The 17,492-nt window shown below is 55.0% G+C and overlaps 1 protein-coding gene across 5 annotated transcripts in view; it reads left to right on the top strand.

The window, feature by feature from the left end:
- PIGG (phosphatidylinositol glycan anchor biosynthesis class G) overlaps positions 1 to 16,552 on the top strand; it is a 29,134-nt gene extending 12,582 nt beyond the window's left edge. The window contains exons 7-14 of one of the 5 annotated variants that reach the window (XM_036280097.1): positions 2,227 to 2,444; positions 2,701 to 2,982; positions 5,387 to 5,844; positions 6,691 to 6,873; positions 7,693 to 7,884; positions 10,951 to 11,260; positions 14,333 to 14,496; positions 16,090 to 16,552. In XM_036280097.1, the coding sequence (XP_036135990.1) occupies positions 2,227 to 2,444; positions 2,701 to 2,982; positions 5,387 to 5,844; positions 6,691 to 6,873; positions 7,693 to 7,884; positions 10,951 to 11,260; positions 14,333 to 14,496; positions 16,090 to 16,327 (2,045 nt within the window). In that variant the 3' untranslated portion in view covers positions 16,328 to 16,552. Of the gene's footprint in view, positions 1 to 2,226; positions 2,445 to 2,700; positions 2,983 to 5,386; positions 5,993 to 6,690; positions 6,874 to 7,692; positions 7,885 to 10,950; positions 11,261 to 14,332; positions 14,497 to 16,089 lie in introns of those variants that run through there. The other 4 variants (XM_036280105.1, XM_036280110.1, XR_004961700.1 and 1 more) reach the window with 4 other exon arrangements.
- Positions 16,553 to 17,492: the final 940 nt, after the last annotated feature.

The raw sequence follows: 17,492 nt of genomic DNA on the forward strand, positions 1-17,492 counted from the left end.
GTCGAACTAATCCGCTCTGACTGCAGATTGTGCTCCTGTTTTCTTAGAGCCTTGACCATCACCATTAGCAACACCCAGAGGCAATTATCTAAATCAAGTTCTTCCATAAATTTGTTCGTTCAACAACATTGAATCTTTTTCACTGAGCTTCTGTCTGGCCAGGGACTGTTGAAAGCTGTGGCCACAGCAGTTCGGGGGTCACCCTCATGGGGCTCAGCTCTGAGAAGGGAGAGAAAGCAGCAGCAGTCAGGGTCAGGGGGTGGCGGTGCCTTGGGGACAGGTGGGTGGGAGGAGTGGAAAGTGCGAGTAGGTAAGGGCCGTGGCAGCCTGGCCTCTGGGCCCGGGAGGGAGCATGTGGCAGGTACAGGGTCCTGTGGTGGGGACGTGTCTTCGCTTAGAAGGAATGACCAGGGGCCGGAGTGGCTGGAGCAGAATGGCGTCTGAGGAAGGCACAGGACGTGGGCTGAGAGGGTGTGAGCGCTTCTGCAGCCTGGGCGGACAAGGGCTCCCACTTTGCCTCTGAGCTGCGGAGCCCTGAGGTTTCTGACTTGCATTCTCAGAGGCCCTCGAGCCCACACGGGGCTGTGCCTTGTGCTGTGGGGTGTGCAGCCCAGGCAGCGGTGTTGAGAGGGACGGTGGGTGGCACTGGATGTTGGCAGCAGTGCAGGCAGGATGTCTGCACAAGTGAGCCGAGGAAGGAACGACTCAGGCTTTTAGCCGAACAGGGAAAGAATGGGCGACCTGCTGAGGCGGGAATGGTTACGGGGAGCAGGTTCACTAGGTAAGTGCTCATGGGTGAAGGGATTGGTGTTGAGGAAGCAAGTAGCTAGAGAAAGAATTTCAGGAAGGAGGGACGGAGCAGCCCCTGCAGCCCGTCCGGTGAGTGGTGCTGGCAGCTGCACGTGATGCCGGTGGGCGGGCGCAGCAGTGGTGCAGGGCTGCCACCTTGGGCTGCACAGTGAGAGTGCCAGACGGGCAGGGTTGTCCTGCTGCGATCAGGGAACGCTGGGGCAGGCACAGCGCCGGGGGATTGGCCGGGGCCTCAGAAAGACAGAGCTTAGACACCTCAGAATGTCTCTGCTGGACGTCAGAAGAGCACGCTGAACACCAGGGAGTCTCAGAAGGGAAGTTTTGTGTCTGGGCCAGCTCTGAGAGGAAGAAAGGCAGCCCTCTGACCTGGGGCAAGCAGGCTGCCACCATCCCAACGGGGGAGCCAGAAGCCGCTGGGACTGGCGTCCATGTGGGTCTACTAGCAGCACTGCACATTGGAGGCACAGGAGGGGCCAGAAGATGGTTGTCCCTGCCCAAAGAAGACTTGCAGTGATGGAAGCCGGTCAAGATGCGGATGTTGCTGAGAGGCAGGAGGGCAGCCACGTGGGGACAGGGATGTGGTGGAGACGGCGTCAGGCCTCTGCCTGCCCAGGCCACACACTGAGCATGGGAAGATTTTTGTAAAGTCGAGGATCTGTTGGCGTGATGCACTTCTGGGTGGTTTTCTGTTGCCTGTTGCAAAAGCAGACGAGCGCAGACAGAGCCCGGCCCATGTGGCTTAGTGGTTGAGCGTCAACCCTGCACCAGGAGGTTGTTGGTTCAATTCCCAGTCAGGGCTCATGCCCAGGTTGTGGGCCACATTCCCAGTGGGAGGGGTGCCAGAGGCAGCCAATCAGTGTTGTCATTGATATTTCTATCTCTCCCTCTCCCTTCCTCTCTCTCTAAAATCAATAAAGAAAAGACAAAGTGGAGCCAGAAGGACAGGGGAGGAGAAGGCGGTGGTGGCCGGGTAGGCTGTCGAGTGGGAAGGATGTCGGGGGATGCTGGCCCCATGACCCAGCACACACTCCAGTAGCTCATCTGCGTTAGGTTTCAGGTTGTACCACAAGCCGAGGATAAATGATACTTTGTTTTTTGCGTTTTTTGTTTTTTTTTTTCTTTTAATCCTCACCTGAGGACATTTTTTCATTTTTTTGTTCAGATACAGTAGGAGGGAGAAAGACAGAGAGAGAGAGAGAGAGAGATGTGAAAGGGACACATCGAGTGGCTGCCACCCGCACGACCAACCAGGGCTGGAGACAAACTGCAATGGAGGTACGTGCCCTTAGCGGGAACCGAACCTGGGTCTCTCTGGACTGCAGGCTGATGCTCTAACTGCTGAGCCAAACCATATAACTTTGAAGTTATATGTGTGTGTGTGTGCAGCGTCTGTGTAACTGTTCCTCTTCTTGTCAGAGCCTGGATTTGAACAGTTTCAAGTGTCACAGAAGCTGCACGGGAACTGGGTCAGACTGTACTTAGAGGAAAAGAACTCGGAAGTCCTTCTCAACCTGGGAACCAAGGTCCGCAGGCAGTACCTGGACGCCCTGAAGACGCTGAGCCTGGCCCTGAGCAGACAAGTGGCTCACTACGACATCTACTCGATGGTGGTGGGCACCGTTGTGGTTCTGGAGGTACGGGACTCGCACGGAGTCGTGGCTCACATGCAGGGCTGACTTGACCCAGCCAGAGTACTGCCGTTTAAATCCTACGGAACATCAGTGTTTCCAAAAATGGGAAAATAGGAGTTTCCTGTTCGTTCATGTGTGTCCTTGCACACAGAGTCCTGTCAGGTCAAATGGCTGTGCTCCGCACTGCTGGGGGCGTCGTTCTGAGCAGCTCTCTGAGAGCCCAGCGGTCACAGACACGGCCCTCGTGTTCCCTTTCCAGGTTTTCGCCCTGCTCCTGCTCAGCGCCCCGCAGGCTCTGGGCAGCGCAGCCGAGCTGGAGGTCCCCCTGTCGTCGCCCGTGTTCTCTCTGCTCTTCTACCTGGTGCTCCTGCTTCTCGGGGCCGTGCACGTCAGCGTGTGCACCTCGACTGAGGGCTCCTGCTACTTCTGCAGCCTCTCGTGGCCCACCGTGGGGGTGGTGCTGGTGCTGGTCTCCGCCCTGCTCTGCGCGGTCCTGTCTGCTCTGACCAGGACGTGTGTGGACGGAAAGCTTCTGAGGAGGGTAAGGTGGCTCCCGCAGATGCGACCCCATCTTTTGTTATTTACTTGACCTTTCACTCACTGGATGTTGGGTGAAGCGCTGGTGTGTGGCAGGCACAGCACTGGCCAGGGCAGGAAAGGAGCTGGTGAGGGAGCCTGTCCCCAGGCTCTGAGCGCCCACTTCAGACTCAGCTCTGTGTCTTCAGATCACAGGCCTCACTGTCAGGAGGGGAGACGGCTCCTGTGACTGTCACACGGGGCTGTGCAGAGCTGCTGGTCACAGGATGGGCAGCTGGCTGATGGGAAGCGCATGAGGCAGACCGTGTCTCAGAGGGTCTTTGGGCTGCAGCCAAGGAAGGTGGAGAGAGGCTCAGACCCCATCTGAATCCTGCCGTCCTCCGGACTTCATTCTGCCTCGTACGATGCATTTTTCTTTTTCAGACCAACATTTTCCTTCAGAATACTTAGAGCCTTTGGCCTCTGACACCTTCATTCCTTAGCTGGTTGTGGTGGCAATGAGGAAGAGGTGAGCAGATGGATGTCCCGGTGCCCAGAGCCTGGGGGACCCAGCGCAGGGCCGTGTCCCTGGGACGTGACCCTTCTGGTGCTGTCAGAGCAGGCTTTCCCTGGGCCACTTGACTCTCGAAGGCCTAACAAGGTTCACGGTGCCTTCTGCTGTATCCCAGTTGGACACATGAAGAATAAACATTGAGTAGTTAAAACAACTACAAGGTATCACCTCACACCTGTCAGAATGGCCGCCATCAACAAATCACCAAACAAGTGCTGAGAGGGTGTGGAAGAAAGGGGACACTAGTACACTGCTGGTGGGAATGCAGACTGGTGCAGCCGCTGTGGAAAACACTATGGTGTTACCTCAAAAAATTAAAAATTGAACTTCCATTTGACCCAGTGATCCCACTTCTAGGAATACACCCTAAGAATCCTGAAACACCAATCAGAAAGAATATATGTACCCCCATGTTCATAGCAGCACTATTTACAATAGCTAAGATCTGGAAACAGCCCAAATGTCCATCAGTAGACAAATGGATAAAAAAGCTGTGGTACATATACACAATGGAGGACTATGCAGCTGTAAGGAAGAAAGATCTCTTATCCTTTGAGACGACATGGAGGGACCTGGAGAGTATTATCCTAAGCGAAAGAAGCCAAGAAGAGAAAGACAAATATCACATGATCTCGCTTTTTTGTGGAATATAATGAACATAACAGTCTGAGGAATGGGATAGTCCCAGAGACGTGGAAGTGGGGTACAGACTGACAATCCCCAGAAGAGGGGGGAGGGGGAGAGATAAACCACAGAACTTACATGCATGTGTGCATGAACAATAGACATGGACAACAAAGCTGGGGACAGATGGGAGGGAGGAGAAACATCTGTAACAAAAATAAATTAATTAATTTAAAAAAGAAAAGAAGAAAATAAAGTTAATGATGTTTCTCCAAAAAAAAAATCATTGAGTAGTTACCCAATGACAGTCATCAAGTGTTCATCTTTAATTTTGCTTTTATCTTAAAAAATATTTACTGTTGAGAATGTCTCCTCCTCCCCCCTCCCCCATTGTCCCCTTCGTCCTGGTTCCTGTCTCGCCCCAGGCCTTTACCACCCTGCAGTCTGTGTCCGTGGTTGATGTGTGTGTGCAAGTTCTTCAGTTTATCTCTTCCCACCCACCCGCCCTTCCCTCAGGTTGTCAGTCTGTTCCGTGCATCCATGCCTCTGTTTCTGTTTTATTCATCAGTTTGTTTTCATTAGATCCACGTGTAAGTGTGGCCACGTGGTCCTTGTCTTTCGCTGACTGGCTCATTTTGCTGAGCTTAACACTCTCCAGGTCCCTCCACGCTGTCTCAAAGGACAAGAGATCCTTTTGTTTTTCAACAGCTGTTAAATGCTTTAAATTGGTATGTTGAAGGGTTAGTACTATGATGCCAACTTTATTTCAATAGAATTGATCATTTAACTGGAAATTTTTTGGATTTCTGGAGAATTCATGGAGAAATCAGGTCTGATTCAGTGGGAAATACCCTTGGGTATCAGTGGCAGGAACCGGCTGTGGCCACCTGACAGCCCAGGCTCCAGAGGCCAAGAAATGGTTTGCGCAGGGCTGGTCCCGGGATCAGCACAGCTCCGAGTCCCTGCACTGCCGAGGTGGCTCAGGGCTAAACATCCACATCTCCTCGCTCAGCTTGGAGCAGGCAGTCCCGGGTCAAGACGGCCCAGGTGCCCCTGGATGTGCCGAAGAGGATGGGCCGTCCCACGAAGCAGGGGAGTGGGTGCTGGGCCTGAGAAACATCAGATGAGGGTCACAGTGGGTTGTGTTCTGTGACCAGCAGCTTAAACACACACAGCAAGATATGTGTAGTTTTCAGAGTTTTCCTTACAAAATCCATCTTTCTTTTTACAGAATCCAGCTCGTACCAACTCAAAGTGGTCGGAGTTAGACCTTCTCATCCTGGTGGGGACTGTCGGCCACGTCCTGAGTCTGGGTGCCAGCAGCTTCATTGAAGAGGAGCACCAGACCTGGTACTTCCTTGTCAGCACCCTGTGCCTAGCTCTGTGTCATGAAAGCTACAGGAACTGCTTTCTGGGGGATAACGGGGAGTCTCCGTGTTGCTTACGCGTGGAAGGAAGGTTTGTCCGGGCAGCACCCACTGTGAAGGACAAGAGCACCGGCTGTGACGTGTTAGAGCTGGACCGAGTGTGTACGAAGCCCTCTTCCCTGGACACGCTCCGAGGCTGCGAGAAGGCCATGGTGCTGGCGAGCCCGTGGCTGGTGCTCGGCTGCTGCCGGTTGCTGCGACCCCTGAACCACACGGGGGTGCAGTGGGCCCACCGTCCTGACCTGGGGCACTGGCTCACCAGGTGAGAGCGTGCGCCGAGGCTTCCACAGCCGGCTGACCACAGTCTCTCTGTTAGAACGTAGGCCTGTTTTTCAAGTTCAGGATAGAAGTGGTGTCTGAGATTGAAAGAAATGGAAACGTACACCCTAGCCCATGAATCGATGTTGAAGGTGAGTTTACATGAGGCTAATACGTTTGGTTTCTTACTGCCGTGTCACTGTGACTGATGTTGAAAACCTGAGCTCTCAGTGGGGATCACAGCGAGGATGTAGTTCTGCCCCTCGCCACTTCCTCCCTGACAGGACGACAGGGACCGGCCTGCGAGGTGCGTGGTCAGAAGTGGCGGAGCACCGCCCTCACCCTCCATGGCCACCGGCCCTGCAGGTGCTTCTTCAGCACCTGGGGGAAGGCGCAGCAAGCAGGAGCAGACGGAAGATCCAGACGGCAGCGTGTGCGTTTTCGTCGTCTGTCGGTGAAGACGAAGCCACAGCAAGAAGAAAACGGTTTCCCGTGTAGCACAGAGGCCGCTGTGAGGAAGTGAGCTCAGAGGAGGAAACTCCGGAGGATGAAAGGGAAATGCTCACTTCAAGCAACTAGGGAACTTCAGGTGAAACAAGGTGTGACTCTGTCCTCGGTAGCGAGACAAAGGGGAGACACCCAGCCTGGGTAGGACCCAAGGACCCTGGAACCACATGTTGACACAGTGCTTTAGAGAAGCAGCTTGACATGCGTCTCACAGCCTGTACACTCATTTATTCCTCTGGCCAGATCATTCTGTGGGAAGCTCCCCAGGCACTGACCACGTTGCTCGTCCCTGCAGCGCTGTGGGGCGAGGGCTGCCGCAAGCCCACTCCTCTCTCCCTCACAGTGGCCCTGGAGAGGACGCCGCTGTCCCCAGGCGGCTGAGGGAGCAGAGGGATCTGAGCCTGAGCACACGAGGCACAAGGACGACAGGGACCCTCCTGAATGCAAACGGCAGCAGGGCAGGCAGTCAGCTGGTCCAGCCCGCAGGTGTGCGGGCAGCCACAGCCCTGCTCCCCCTCCGACCCAGGTGCACCCACTGCTCCATCTGGATCCTTCTCCACACACTGGAGCTGGCCCCCTGGTCAGGGCTCCCTCCTGCGTCACAGGTTGTCCCTACGTGGTGGCTGCGAGGGGACCCCACTCCTGCACAGCAGAGCTACTTGAGAGGGGCCTAGACTTGCCTTCTGTTCCTCTCTGTTGTGACAGTTACCCCAGGACAGCGCATGAAATGTCCAGTTTACACGGAACAATGAGTAGGCACCCATGTGACAACCCCCAGAGCAAGGACGAGGCCAGAGTGGTCCCATCACACCTGCTGTCTCCGGGACCCACGTCCTGACCCTGACCCTGACCACATCTGCCCCTGTGTTTCAGAGGCGTGTTTTGTGTGTATCTGTGTGTGTGTGTACCTCAGTGGAGCAGTCACTCATCCACTTACAGCTGCTGTGTGTCTGGGATTCATGAGTGATGGGCGTGGGCAGCCCTGCCCTGGGGGCTCACATCGGGGAGGCGGTCACACCAGGAGGTGTGTGTCCCCATGAAGGGGGGTGTCTTGGGAAACACATGGCTTGCCCAGCGTCTCCCCACCTGTGGTGGGGGAAGCGTGACTGCCCTGGCCGGGCAGAGCCGGCGGTGGGCACCCCCCCCTGAGAAGGGGAGTCCACGTCCCAGCCTGCGTCTGCTGCACCGCGACAGCCTCGGTCTGAATCTAAATCGCCAGTGATTTTTATTTCATGCTTTTCAGGAAGATCACTTTTTTTAGTACAGCCCTTAGCCACTCAGTCTAGATCCATGACATTGCTCGTTCTACTGTCAGTAATTTTGGGCATTTTCCATTCCATTTCAGCTCCGATCACAAAGCCGAGCTCTCTGTCCTGGCCGCCCTCTCCCTCGTCGCGGTCTTTGCGCTGGTTCAGAGCAGGTGCTCCCCGATGTCCAGAGTGGCCATGGCGCTTGGCCTGCTGGGCATCTACTGCTACCGGGCATCCATCGGCCACGTGCTGTTGCCATGGCAGCGAGGCAGCACAGCTGTTTCAAGGTAGTGTGCGGCAGACCCGGGGAGCTTGAGGTTCTGGGTGCAGCTGTGAGGCAACGTGCTGTCTGGGACGTTGGAGTCTTGTTTGAAGTGATTCTGCCAACAGTTCCTGGGGCCCAGGACACCTCAGCGAACTGCTTGCTCCCTCTTTGTTCTGGGGGAAGAGGCACAGTCTCTCGGGAGTGAGGTGTTTGAGGGCAATTTCTTTAAATAAGGGATTTTTTGAAATAAGGAATCTGAAAGGTCTGTTTTGCTCGTGAGAAAGCAGGGAAATGACTGGGTGTTCCTGCAGTGGGGAGCAGCGGAAAGCAGCTCGTGGTTCGCAGTGAACCCCTCTGAGGGGCGGCGGCATGCCGGCTGGGTCAGGCATACTGTCTGCAGGTCTGTGTGTAACGCGACGTGGGTGGGGCAGTGGCCAAGGACTGGTTGTGAAACGTGCAGAACCTCTGACCCAGGTGTGCGCTCACAGACCTTTTCTCCGGAAAACACGCCGAGAGGAAGCCTGGCCGGGGCACACGCGCTCTGCCCGCAGCCCTCGGCGGCACAGACTGAGAAGGGCAGCGGTGGTGGGCGACCTCCGTGCCAGCAGAGCTCTTTTCTCAGCTCCTGCTGCCCCTCGGAGTGCGGTGAGCGGTGTGTTTTCATAGGGTGTGCGAAGGCCGAGCTCATGCACAGGTGCATCTCCCCATCACCCAAGGCTCCGCCTGTCACTGGGAGATGTCACAGTACTCGGGACACAGGTCACGGGTGGGCTGGTCGTCTGCTTCGCTTGGTTCTGAGTCACTTTTCTTTTTATCTCAGATGGAGTGAGAGGGAGGGAGGGAAGGAGAGAGAGAGAAGGAGAGAAAGAGAGAGACACATTGACTGGTTGCTTCCCACATGACCCAGCCAGGGCCGGGGACGAACTGCAACCAAGGTATGTACCTTTGACTGGAATCAAACTCTCAACTCTTTGGCCTGCAGGCCAACGCTCTAACCGCTGAGCAAACCAGCCAGGGCCTGTGTTACTTTTCTAATTAGAGGAAGAAAACCACTTGTCATCTTCTCTCAAAGGTCAGGGTGAAAGCAGAGGGCTGTGCCAGGCCATGTGGGAGGCCACGGGGCACAAGTGCACCTCTGGAAACAACCTGCCAACAGGTGCAGGGAGTCGAGTTGATGCCAAGGGCCTGGGGACAGGAGGGCTGTGGGCCTTCACCTGAGAAGGGGAGGCCAGGTGGGGACAGGATGGTGTGCAGACATCTCAAAAGGTGTGCACTTTTGAGTCTGAGACTGGGCACGTGTCAGGGCTGGAAGTCACATTTCAGGGTGGTGGTGTCTGTCTGAGTCTCTCAGTGTGACACATGAATAGGTCCCTCCTTCCTCTCAGATGGATGTGCCTGATTCCAGCATCACTCACTCCAGACTGGGGTCCGCAGCCTCCCTTTCACAGGCACGTGCACTGTAGCCAGTGTGCCCTTCGGTCAGTCTGCACTGCCTGGTTCGCATTCCTCCTGCAGATGCCCTGCTCCTCACCCTGCCCTTCCATCCGGTGCCACGTCCGTCTGCGTCCTTACCTGCCCCATTCCAGAGCTGTCCTGATTTTGGATCACCTGACAGCTCTCACTCCTTTCAGACCCCGGGTGCTGCCCATCGGTACATTTAACTCCTGGCTCTTCTCAGCTGAAGCCCAGGTTTAGCGGGCGTGGGAGGCCAGGCCTGGGTGGGGCCCTTCCTCCTGGCCGCCATTCAGCCTGCCCTGGCATCTTGAGACACAGCGCCCAGCCCTCTCTTCTGTGAGCTTCTCTGGCTCGTCGGGCCTCTCTTCTTTAACCCTCTGAGTCTGTCTAGCTCGGCGCACATTTGGGCTGTGGATACACCTGACCGCAGCTCTGTGGCAACGTGTGGCTCTGAGACAGGCCTGGTCGGGCACACAGTGGACATTGTTTGAATTAAACTCACTAAGGACAGGTGGGTTTTTTTGTTTTGTTTTTTATCCTCACCTGAGGACATTTTTCCATTTTTTGTTCAGGTAGAGTAGGAGGGAGAGAGGAAGAGAGAGAGAGAGAAACATCGAAAGGGACACATCGAGTAGCTGCCACCCACACAAGTCAACCCGGGCTGGGGACAAACTGCAACCGAGGTACGTGTGCCCTTAGCGGGAACCAAACTCGGGTCTCTAGACCGCAGGCTGATGCTCTAACCGCTGAGCAAAACCGGCCAGGGCCTCAAGACAATTTTTTAAAAATGCATAAACCTTTCTAAGATCTGAGATACGCAAGTTTATTTTTTCAAAACGTACATTATTATGGTGATTATTACATTAAAAAATTTTTTACTTAGCATTACTTTAAATGATTGTCCTTTTTATTATAAAATATTTGCTTTATGAAATTTACTTAAGTGTGTTTGAGGAATGTGTATTTCGTAAGATGAGGTTGGTTGGCCTAGTGTCATAAATTGTGTTCTTTACAGAGAACTGAATGAAGTGCTGAAATACTTGATTTACAATATTCACTGTGTGCAGACACGGGACGCCACAGCCCTCGCTGTGTGCAGACACAGGACGTGCACTCTCGTTTAATTCCCAAGACAGCTTTGTGAGATGCAGGTGCCATTTCTCTTCATTTATGAATAATAAAGTCTTAATTAACTTGCCCATAATAACAGAGCTAGGAAGTGGCAGAACCCAGATTCACCCAGCCCTGCCTTTCTCCGGACCCACAGTTTGTACCACACCATGTGCGTGCACAGACACACGCAAGTACCTACTCAAATCTGGTTGTGGACGTGCAGGTGTATCTCGGCATCTGAGCTTGTGGAAGCTCCTGGCAGAGCTGGACCGTAGGACATGAACAGTGTCTTGCACCCAGGTGATTCTGGGCGAGAGGAAGGAGGTTTCCATGCACCAGCTCCTTTGGAGGGGCCCTGGGGCCAGTGTGCAGAGGCAGATGCCCACTTCCACTGGGCACCCGGTGGGTGGGGCTGTGGCTTGTTAGCCAGCTGAGTGGAAATGCGGTTTTCATGGGAAAATGTGCATTTAAGTTTTTCTAGATGGTGCTAAAAATCTAACTTGTTTTACTTTTATTTTAGGGGCATTATTGAAGCTCGTTTTGTCTATGTGTTTGTCCTTGGCATTCTGTTCACGGGCACCAAAGACTTGCTTAAATCTCAAGTCCTCGCTGCAGGCGCCACAGTCAAGACTGTGGGACTGTGGGATGTGTACAGTGGATTAGTGCTCCTGGCCGCCCTGCTCTTCAGGCCACACAACCTTCCCGTCCTGGTGTGTAGCCTCTTGATCCAGACAGTGATGACCAAGTACATCTGGAGACCCCTGAAGCACGGCGCCGCTGAGGTCGCCGTCATGCACTATTGGTTCGGTCAGGCATTCTTCTATTTTCAGGTAGGTGTTCAGGTAGACCACTAACTTTTTATCATTTATCTTTTAGTTTTTCAATAAGAAAACTTACCGTAAGTTGGAAAGTCAGTGTTTGTTCGGGGAAGGAGCTGTCAGTGCAGAATGGATGCGTCAGTCTCTCGTGTTTTATGAGACACCATACAGTTTGTCGTGTGAGACAGACGTGCCCGGGGGCTCGTGGCTCCCGTGGGGGCTCGTGGCTCCCGTGCGGGCTCGTGCACAGCACAGGAAGCACCGCACACCTGCCACCTTGTCTGCTGGGAGGACAGCACTCCTGCCGTCCCGCCTCGGTGTGCCTGCCCAGCACCAGTCTCTGAACCCAGCATCGCACACCCCTCCAGGGCGAAGGGCTCCTGAGGCAAGTCCAAGCCGCCTCAGGATAGACCTCAGTGTGCAGCTTTGTACTTGGAAGGGCACCTAGACAGGTGGACAGAGGTACCGCTCCCATCCTCAGAGGGACCGTTACATCCCAGCCCGCTTGTATTGCCACCCTTAACCCCGTCACTTCCAGAGGTTCCCACGGGGTTTCCTCCCTGCTTCACACCCTGGCCAGCAACTGCACAAGCTACTGCGTGTCTCCCGTCATTGCGTGTTCCCGTCGTTCTCCATGGGCTGTGGCTCCTCCCGCCGCCTCTTCTGTTCAGACCTGGAGATTTGTCTTCCTCTGTGTGTTCAGAAGTCAGCCTGGGCCTCCTCCCACCTCTCCTCCTCTCCTGGTTTCTCGGCGCTCCCAGCCTCACCACAGCAGCCCACCTGCATGGCTTCCCCTGAAGCCCAGAAGGGTGCAGGGTAAAGCCCTGACAAGTGACCTGACCAGGCCCTGCCTCTGACCTTAGTCCATCCATGCCCCCTTATTCCTTACACCTGCTTTCCCTCTGCCTCCCACACTGCAGCCAGTGCTGCCCCTCGAGGCCTCTGCAGTCCTCTCTCCAGCGCGGAGGTTCCTGGACGAGGCTGCCATCAGCCGTGGTGGCGGCAGCTCTGAGCAAGGTGCCTGCTGTACCTTAGTTTCCTTGGGTGGGAAAGAAGGTTGAGATGAAACCAGCCTGAGGAGCAGCAGGTGGCTGGGCTGAGTGGGCCTCGAGGCCTGACTGTCTGCACAGCCCTGAGTGCACCTCCGCGGCCTGGAGCCGGAGCCCAGCGAAGAGGCACAGGAAGGTGTGACGGAGGACCCACTGTGACCAGGATGCCAGGCGAGAAGTTCCATCACTTGGCCCCCTACAGCCTGACCTCTGCTGTGTCTCTAGGATGTTGAGTATCTGTGTTTCAGAGGCCAACTGGGAACGGGGAAGACGACCCAGCCGTGAGCACGGCATCAGAGCGCTGGGCAGGTCCAGTCCTTCCCACCTAGTCTGCTCCTCTCCCTTTCACTGGTGCACCTGCGTCAGGGCCACTGCCCGGAGTCGCTGTGTCAGCAGACGTTGCCAACTGGCCAGTGTCAGCCTCAGTTCACTCTGTCTGGAAATCCTGCTCAGGCCTGTTCTTGGTGGCTGCCCCTCCCAGAGGTCTGTGGAAGACCGGCCCTCACTCGGATGTGCGTGAGGAGGGCTGTCACCAAGTCCGTTTCCCTTCCCCGGGCACCCAGGCACTGTGCCAGACGTCAGCGCTGACAGACGTGGGGTTCCTGCTGCACGGCCAGCTGGCCAGCACCTGCCCAGTCACAACTGTGGTGTGTCTGCATGTTTGTGGACTGATGGTGTGCCGGCCCGCTGGCTCCTGAGTGCGACACTCACTGGCCAGCAGCCTGGCAGCCCTGAGCCTCGGGGTTGGGGGCACTGAGGAGCCTTGGTCGTGCCCAGGTGAGGCTTCAGCTCCAGGTCCCACCTATCTCTGCAGCGTGGGCCTCGTTCCACAGGGCTGGTGCTGTTGCATGTCAGGTGCTGCCTGGGGCAGCCACAGTCACGTGTCCAGTGGTCTGCGGTTCCTGCCCCACCCACCACTTAGGTGCTGGGATCCGTCAGCAGGCAGAGTCCACACAGATGCTTCTTGCACCACTGCCCCAAGCAGCTATGCAGGGGCCATAGTGGGTCCCCAGAGCCACCCCTGTCACGTGTCCTGGAGCACAGTCGGGAGTGCTGCTGGCCTTCCACAGGTCCCTGGGTCTCTGCCTCAGTTTCCCACCTGTACACGAAGGATCACGTGGCACCGTGTCAGGACTGCTGAGGATTCAGTGAGAACCCAACGCCTTGCCTCGGGCCTTACCTTCACCGCACAAACAGTTCACATCTGTGGACCTCGCTTCTCAAGTCAGACCTGCTCCTCCACGCTCGTCACATTTCTCCTCAAACTACCTAGCGTTTGGGATGCTGTTCTCTCCCCAGCACCTCTGGAGAGGTCTGCTAAGAGGCGTTATGTCATTGGGGGAGCCCAGGTGGCCATGGGTAAAGTGGATTAAAGGGGAAGCCATGTGAGGGGTTATTGTCAAGGAATGGGCCTGAGGTCAGCTGGCAAGGGCAGGATGTTTGGAGGTCCACCACTGTGACCCCGTGACCGCCTGGAATGACAGGCAGCCAGGGAGGGCCCTGGGGTTGATGGCTCAGTTTGCAGAGCCACAGGCCTGGGCCATTGGGTGAACAGCTCAGTGGAGGTGCCCTCACTGGGCTGGGACAAAGGAAAATGTCCTGAATTCTTGAGGAAAGTTGCATGTGGCCCAGCGGCAGTGTCCACCCATCAGACGAGCCCTCAGAGGGGAACGCTGCCCTCAGGCTGCAGCGAGTGCCCCCAGGTCGCAGGCAGCCCTCAGACAGGGTCCACGGTGTTGAGGGGGTGGGGGTGGGTGTGTCTGTTAAGTAGATGCATCTGAGGAAATTTGGGATTTGCCATAATTCGTCAGCAGACTTCTGTCTGTGTAGTTTCTCAAAGGTCAGACCTTGCGCTTGCTCCTCGCCTTGTGAGGAGCCGCTGGTGGAGGAACAGTGTGTCCAGGGTCAGCGGGACAGAGGGGTGCACGGAGCCAGGGCTCCCTGTGTCCCTGTTGCTGTGGCCATGGCGGGTTTGTCATGGTCACCAGGGGCCGTGCTGTGAGCAGCCATGTCAGCGCTGTCTCCTGCATTCCAGGGAAACTCCAACAACATCACCACAGTGGACATCTCGGCGGGCTTTGTGGGCCTGAACACCTATGTGGAGATCCCAGCCATGTTCCTGACTGCCTTTGCGACGTACGCGGGACCCGTGCTGTGGGCCAGCCACTTGGTGAACTTCCTGAGTTCAGAACCCAGCAGGTGCAGCTCCTCCTCTGTCCCTCAGCGGAGTCTGATGCAGGGCTGGTGTCCATCCCTCTCAAGAGCAGATCCCACCCTGGCCGGTTTGGCTCAGTGGTTAGAGCGTCGGCCTGCGGTCCAGAGAGACCCGGGTTCAGGTCCCGCTAAGGGCATGTACCTCGGTTGCAGTTTGTCCCCGTCTCTGGTTGGGTCCTGCAGGAGGCAGCCACTCGATGTGTCCCTTTCACGTCGATGTTTCTCTCTCTCTTCCTCCTCCTCTATATGAACAAAAAATGGAAAAATGTCCTCGGGCGAGGATTAAAAAAAAAAAAAGGCAGATCGCCCTCGCAGAGGTGACAGCAGTGGTCACTCTGGGTTGTGGCCATGGGAGACCCCTGTCCACTTTGGTTGAGAAGGGCACCGGCTCCAGGCCGAGCACAGAGGCTCCCCAGAGAGGAGCAGCGAGGGAGCCACGCCCGTCCGTTCACAGAGCTGCTCCAGGTCTCCCTGCCTTGCCGGTGGTCCCCGGAGGTGACGCGCACTCAGGGTCCTGCTCACGGGTGGGTGGGGACCCATGTTGCACACAAGGACATGCTGCGGGAGCTCATGGTCTGAGGGGTCGCAGAGTGAACCTGTTCCACCCCGAGCCAGAGCACCAGGGTCAGGACGGCATCCCAGCGCAGGGCATCCGGGCAGCAGGGACCAGCCTGTCCAGGGGAGCACGTGGGGGCAGCCAGGTGTGTGTGCGAGGAGGAAGGAGCCCACTGTGCTGATGCCGAGGTCTGATCCATTTTGAGTTGATGCTTATAAATGGTGTAAGGTGGTCTTACGTGTCTGTCTCGTCTCCACCAACATTGAGGAGACTGTCTTCGCACCACTGTGTGCTCTGGCCTCTGTCGTACGGGCACAGGCATGAGCCGTGATTGCGGTTTTGTCTTTTCAGTGTATTGCTGGATTTGGGTTGCTAATATTTTGTTGAGGATTTTTGCCTCTGTAATTGTCTGTTTTTGTAATGTGGCTTTGGAGTTCGGTTCGTGCTGGTCACACGGGTGAGCTGGGAGCCTTCCCTCCTGGAGTTCTCGGTGCGGTTTAAGGGCCCAGAACAGCATCAGCGCTTCTGAGTGTTTGGTAGAGTTTACCTCCAACCCAGGACTTCTGTTTGTGGGAGCTTTTGATTATTGATCTGATTTCATTCCTAATCAGTCTGTTCAAATTTTCTTTCTTCTTGACTCAGTCTTGGAAGATTATATGTATCTAGGAATTTGTGTTTCTCAGATTGTTCAGTTGGCCGGCATATAGTTGTTCATAGTCTTGTGTGATTCTCTTGTGTTTTATACTATAGGTGGTAGTAGAGTGGTACATGCTTGTCACTACCACATAGATAACTGAGCAGACATGGGGTGCAGCATTCAGAAATACTCCAGACTGCGGCAGCACTGGAGAGGGGCAGGAGGGGCACCACTGTGCCCACTGGAAATGCAGGCTCTGCCCACCAGGCTGACCAGACCAAGGAGCAAGAATTACCTGTTGTTTTCAAAATAAAAATGTCAGTGACGTGTGCGCCTCCCGTGATGCAGAGTGGCAGGGACTAACACCGTCTCCCTCTGTTGGCAGCGGCTCCGCACTGCGGCGGGCGGGCTTCTGCTATGCACTGGTCTGCTCGGCCCCCGCGTCTGTGTACGTCGTCCTGGTGACGGCCCTGCGCTACCACTTGTTCATCTGGAGCGTGTTTTCTCCGAAGCTGCTGTATGAGGGAATGCACCTGCTCGTCACAGCCGCCCTCTGTGTGGGCTTCGCCGCCGTGGACCAGGCCCGCGTGCAGTCGCGCTCTGGGAGAGCAGCAGCCTCCTGAAGTCAGCCGTCTGCTTCATGGATCCGATCAGTAAACACAAGTTTGAATGCAGGTTTATTCTAAAAAGATGCGAATTCCACAATGTTGATGAATAGCTTACATCTTGGACTACTGTGCTTGAATTTAAATTCAGTAGTAAGTGGCTTAATAAAAGGTCACTTTAAAATACTTCGTTTGAGCCCTGGCCGGTTTGGCTCAGCGGTTAGAGCATCAGCCTGCGGTCTAGAGAGATCCAGGTTCAGTGTCCGCTAAGGGCATGTACCTCGGTTGCAGTTTGTCCAGTTGGGTCATGTGGGTGGCGACCACTCGATGTGTCCCTTTCACATTGATAATTCTCTCTCCCTCCCACTCTATCTGAACAAAATATCAAAAAAAAATGTCCTCGGGTGAGGATAAAAAATAAAATAAAATACTTCATTTGAATATGAATCATATTCTCCTCTTGACAATCACTCCAGAAACTTGTGAACTTTTCATTTCCTCTGGGTAAGTTATGATACGACCAAATCTGTGTGCTTAAATAGGTGCATAAAAAGTTGCGAGGTGTTGTGTGTGTGACCCTCAGGGAGCCCAGCAGCCGGGGGGCTCCTGTGCGAGGAGCTCAGGCCCCGCCGTGCCTTGGGAACCCTGGGCCCACGGAGCTTCTCTTGATGTGGGCTCCAGCATTCCACTGATGGCGTTTAAAATTAAAACATTTTTTAAAAAATGTATTTATTTATTTAAAAATAAAGATTTAAACTTGTATGTTAATACATATTTTTAAGAAAAATAACTTTTCCAAACAAATATTAAGCAGGATGAGTGGCATTATCTTATATTTCTGCAAATCCCTGAATGTCTGGCTCGTTGAGGATAGTGGGGTTCTGCACTGCCTGTTCTCATGTGTGGTCACACATGCCTGTTGCCGGCAAAGGGAGGAGTATTTCCATTCCTTTTCTGGTCACTGTGGCTGCTCTTTTTTAATACTGCACTGAAACAACCAATGGCAGTTTCTTAAAGGTGACAGAGGAAAAAGCAGTGAGCGCGTGAGGCAGGCCCCCCCACCCCCGCTCGTCTGCCCGAGTTAGCGCTAGTCTCCTCCACAAGTCCTGTGGGGAAGCTGGGGAAGGGGACAGGGGACTCTGTACTGTTTTTTGCAACTTCTTGTGAGATTTAAACTATTTCG

Source organism: Molossus molossus, unplaced genomic scaffold (assembly GCF_014108415.1).
Source record: "Molossus molossus isolate mMolMol1 unplaced genomic scaffold, mMolMol1.p scaffold_m16_p_1, whole genome shotgun sequence".
Lineage (NCBI taxonomy): Eukaryota > Metazoa > Chordata > Mammalia > Chiroptera > Molossidae > Molossus > Molossus molossus.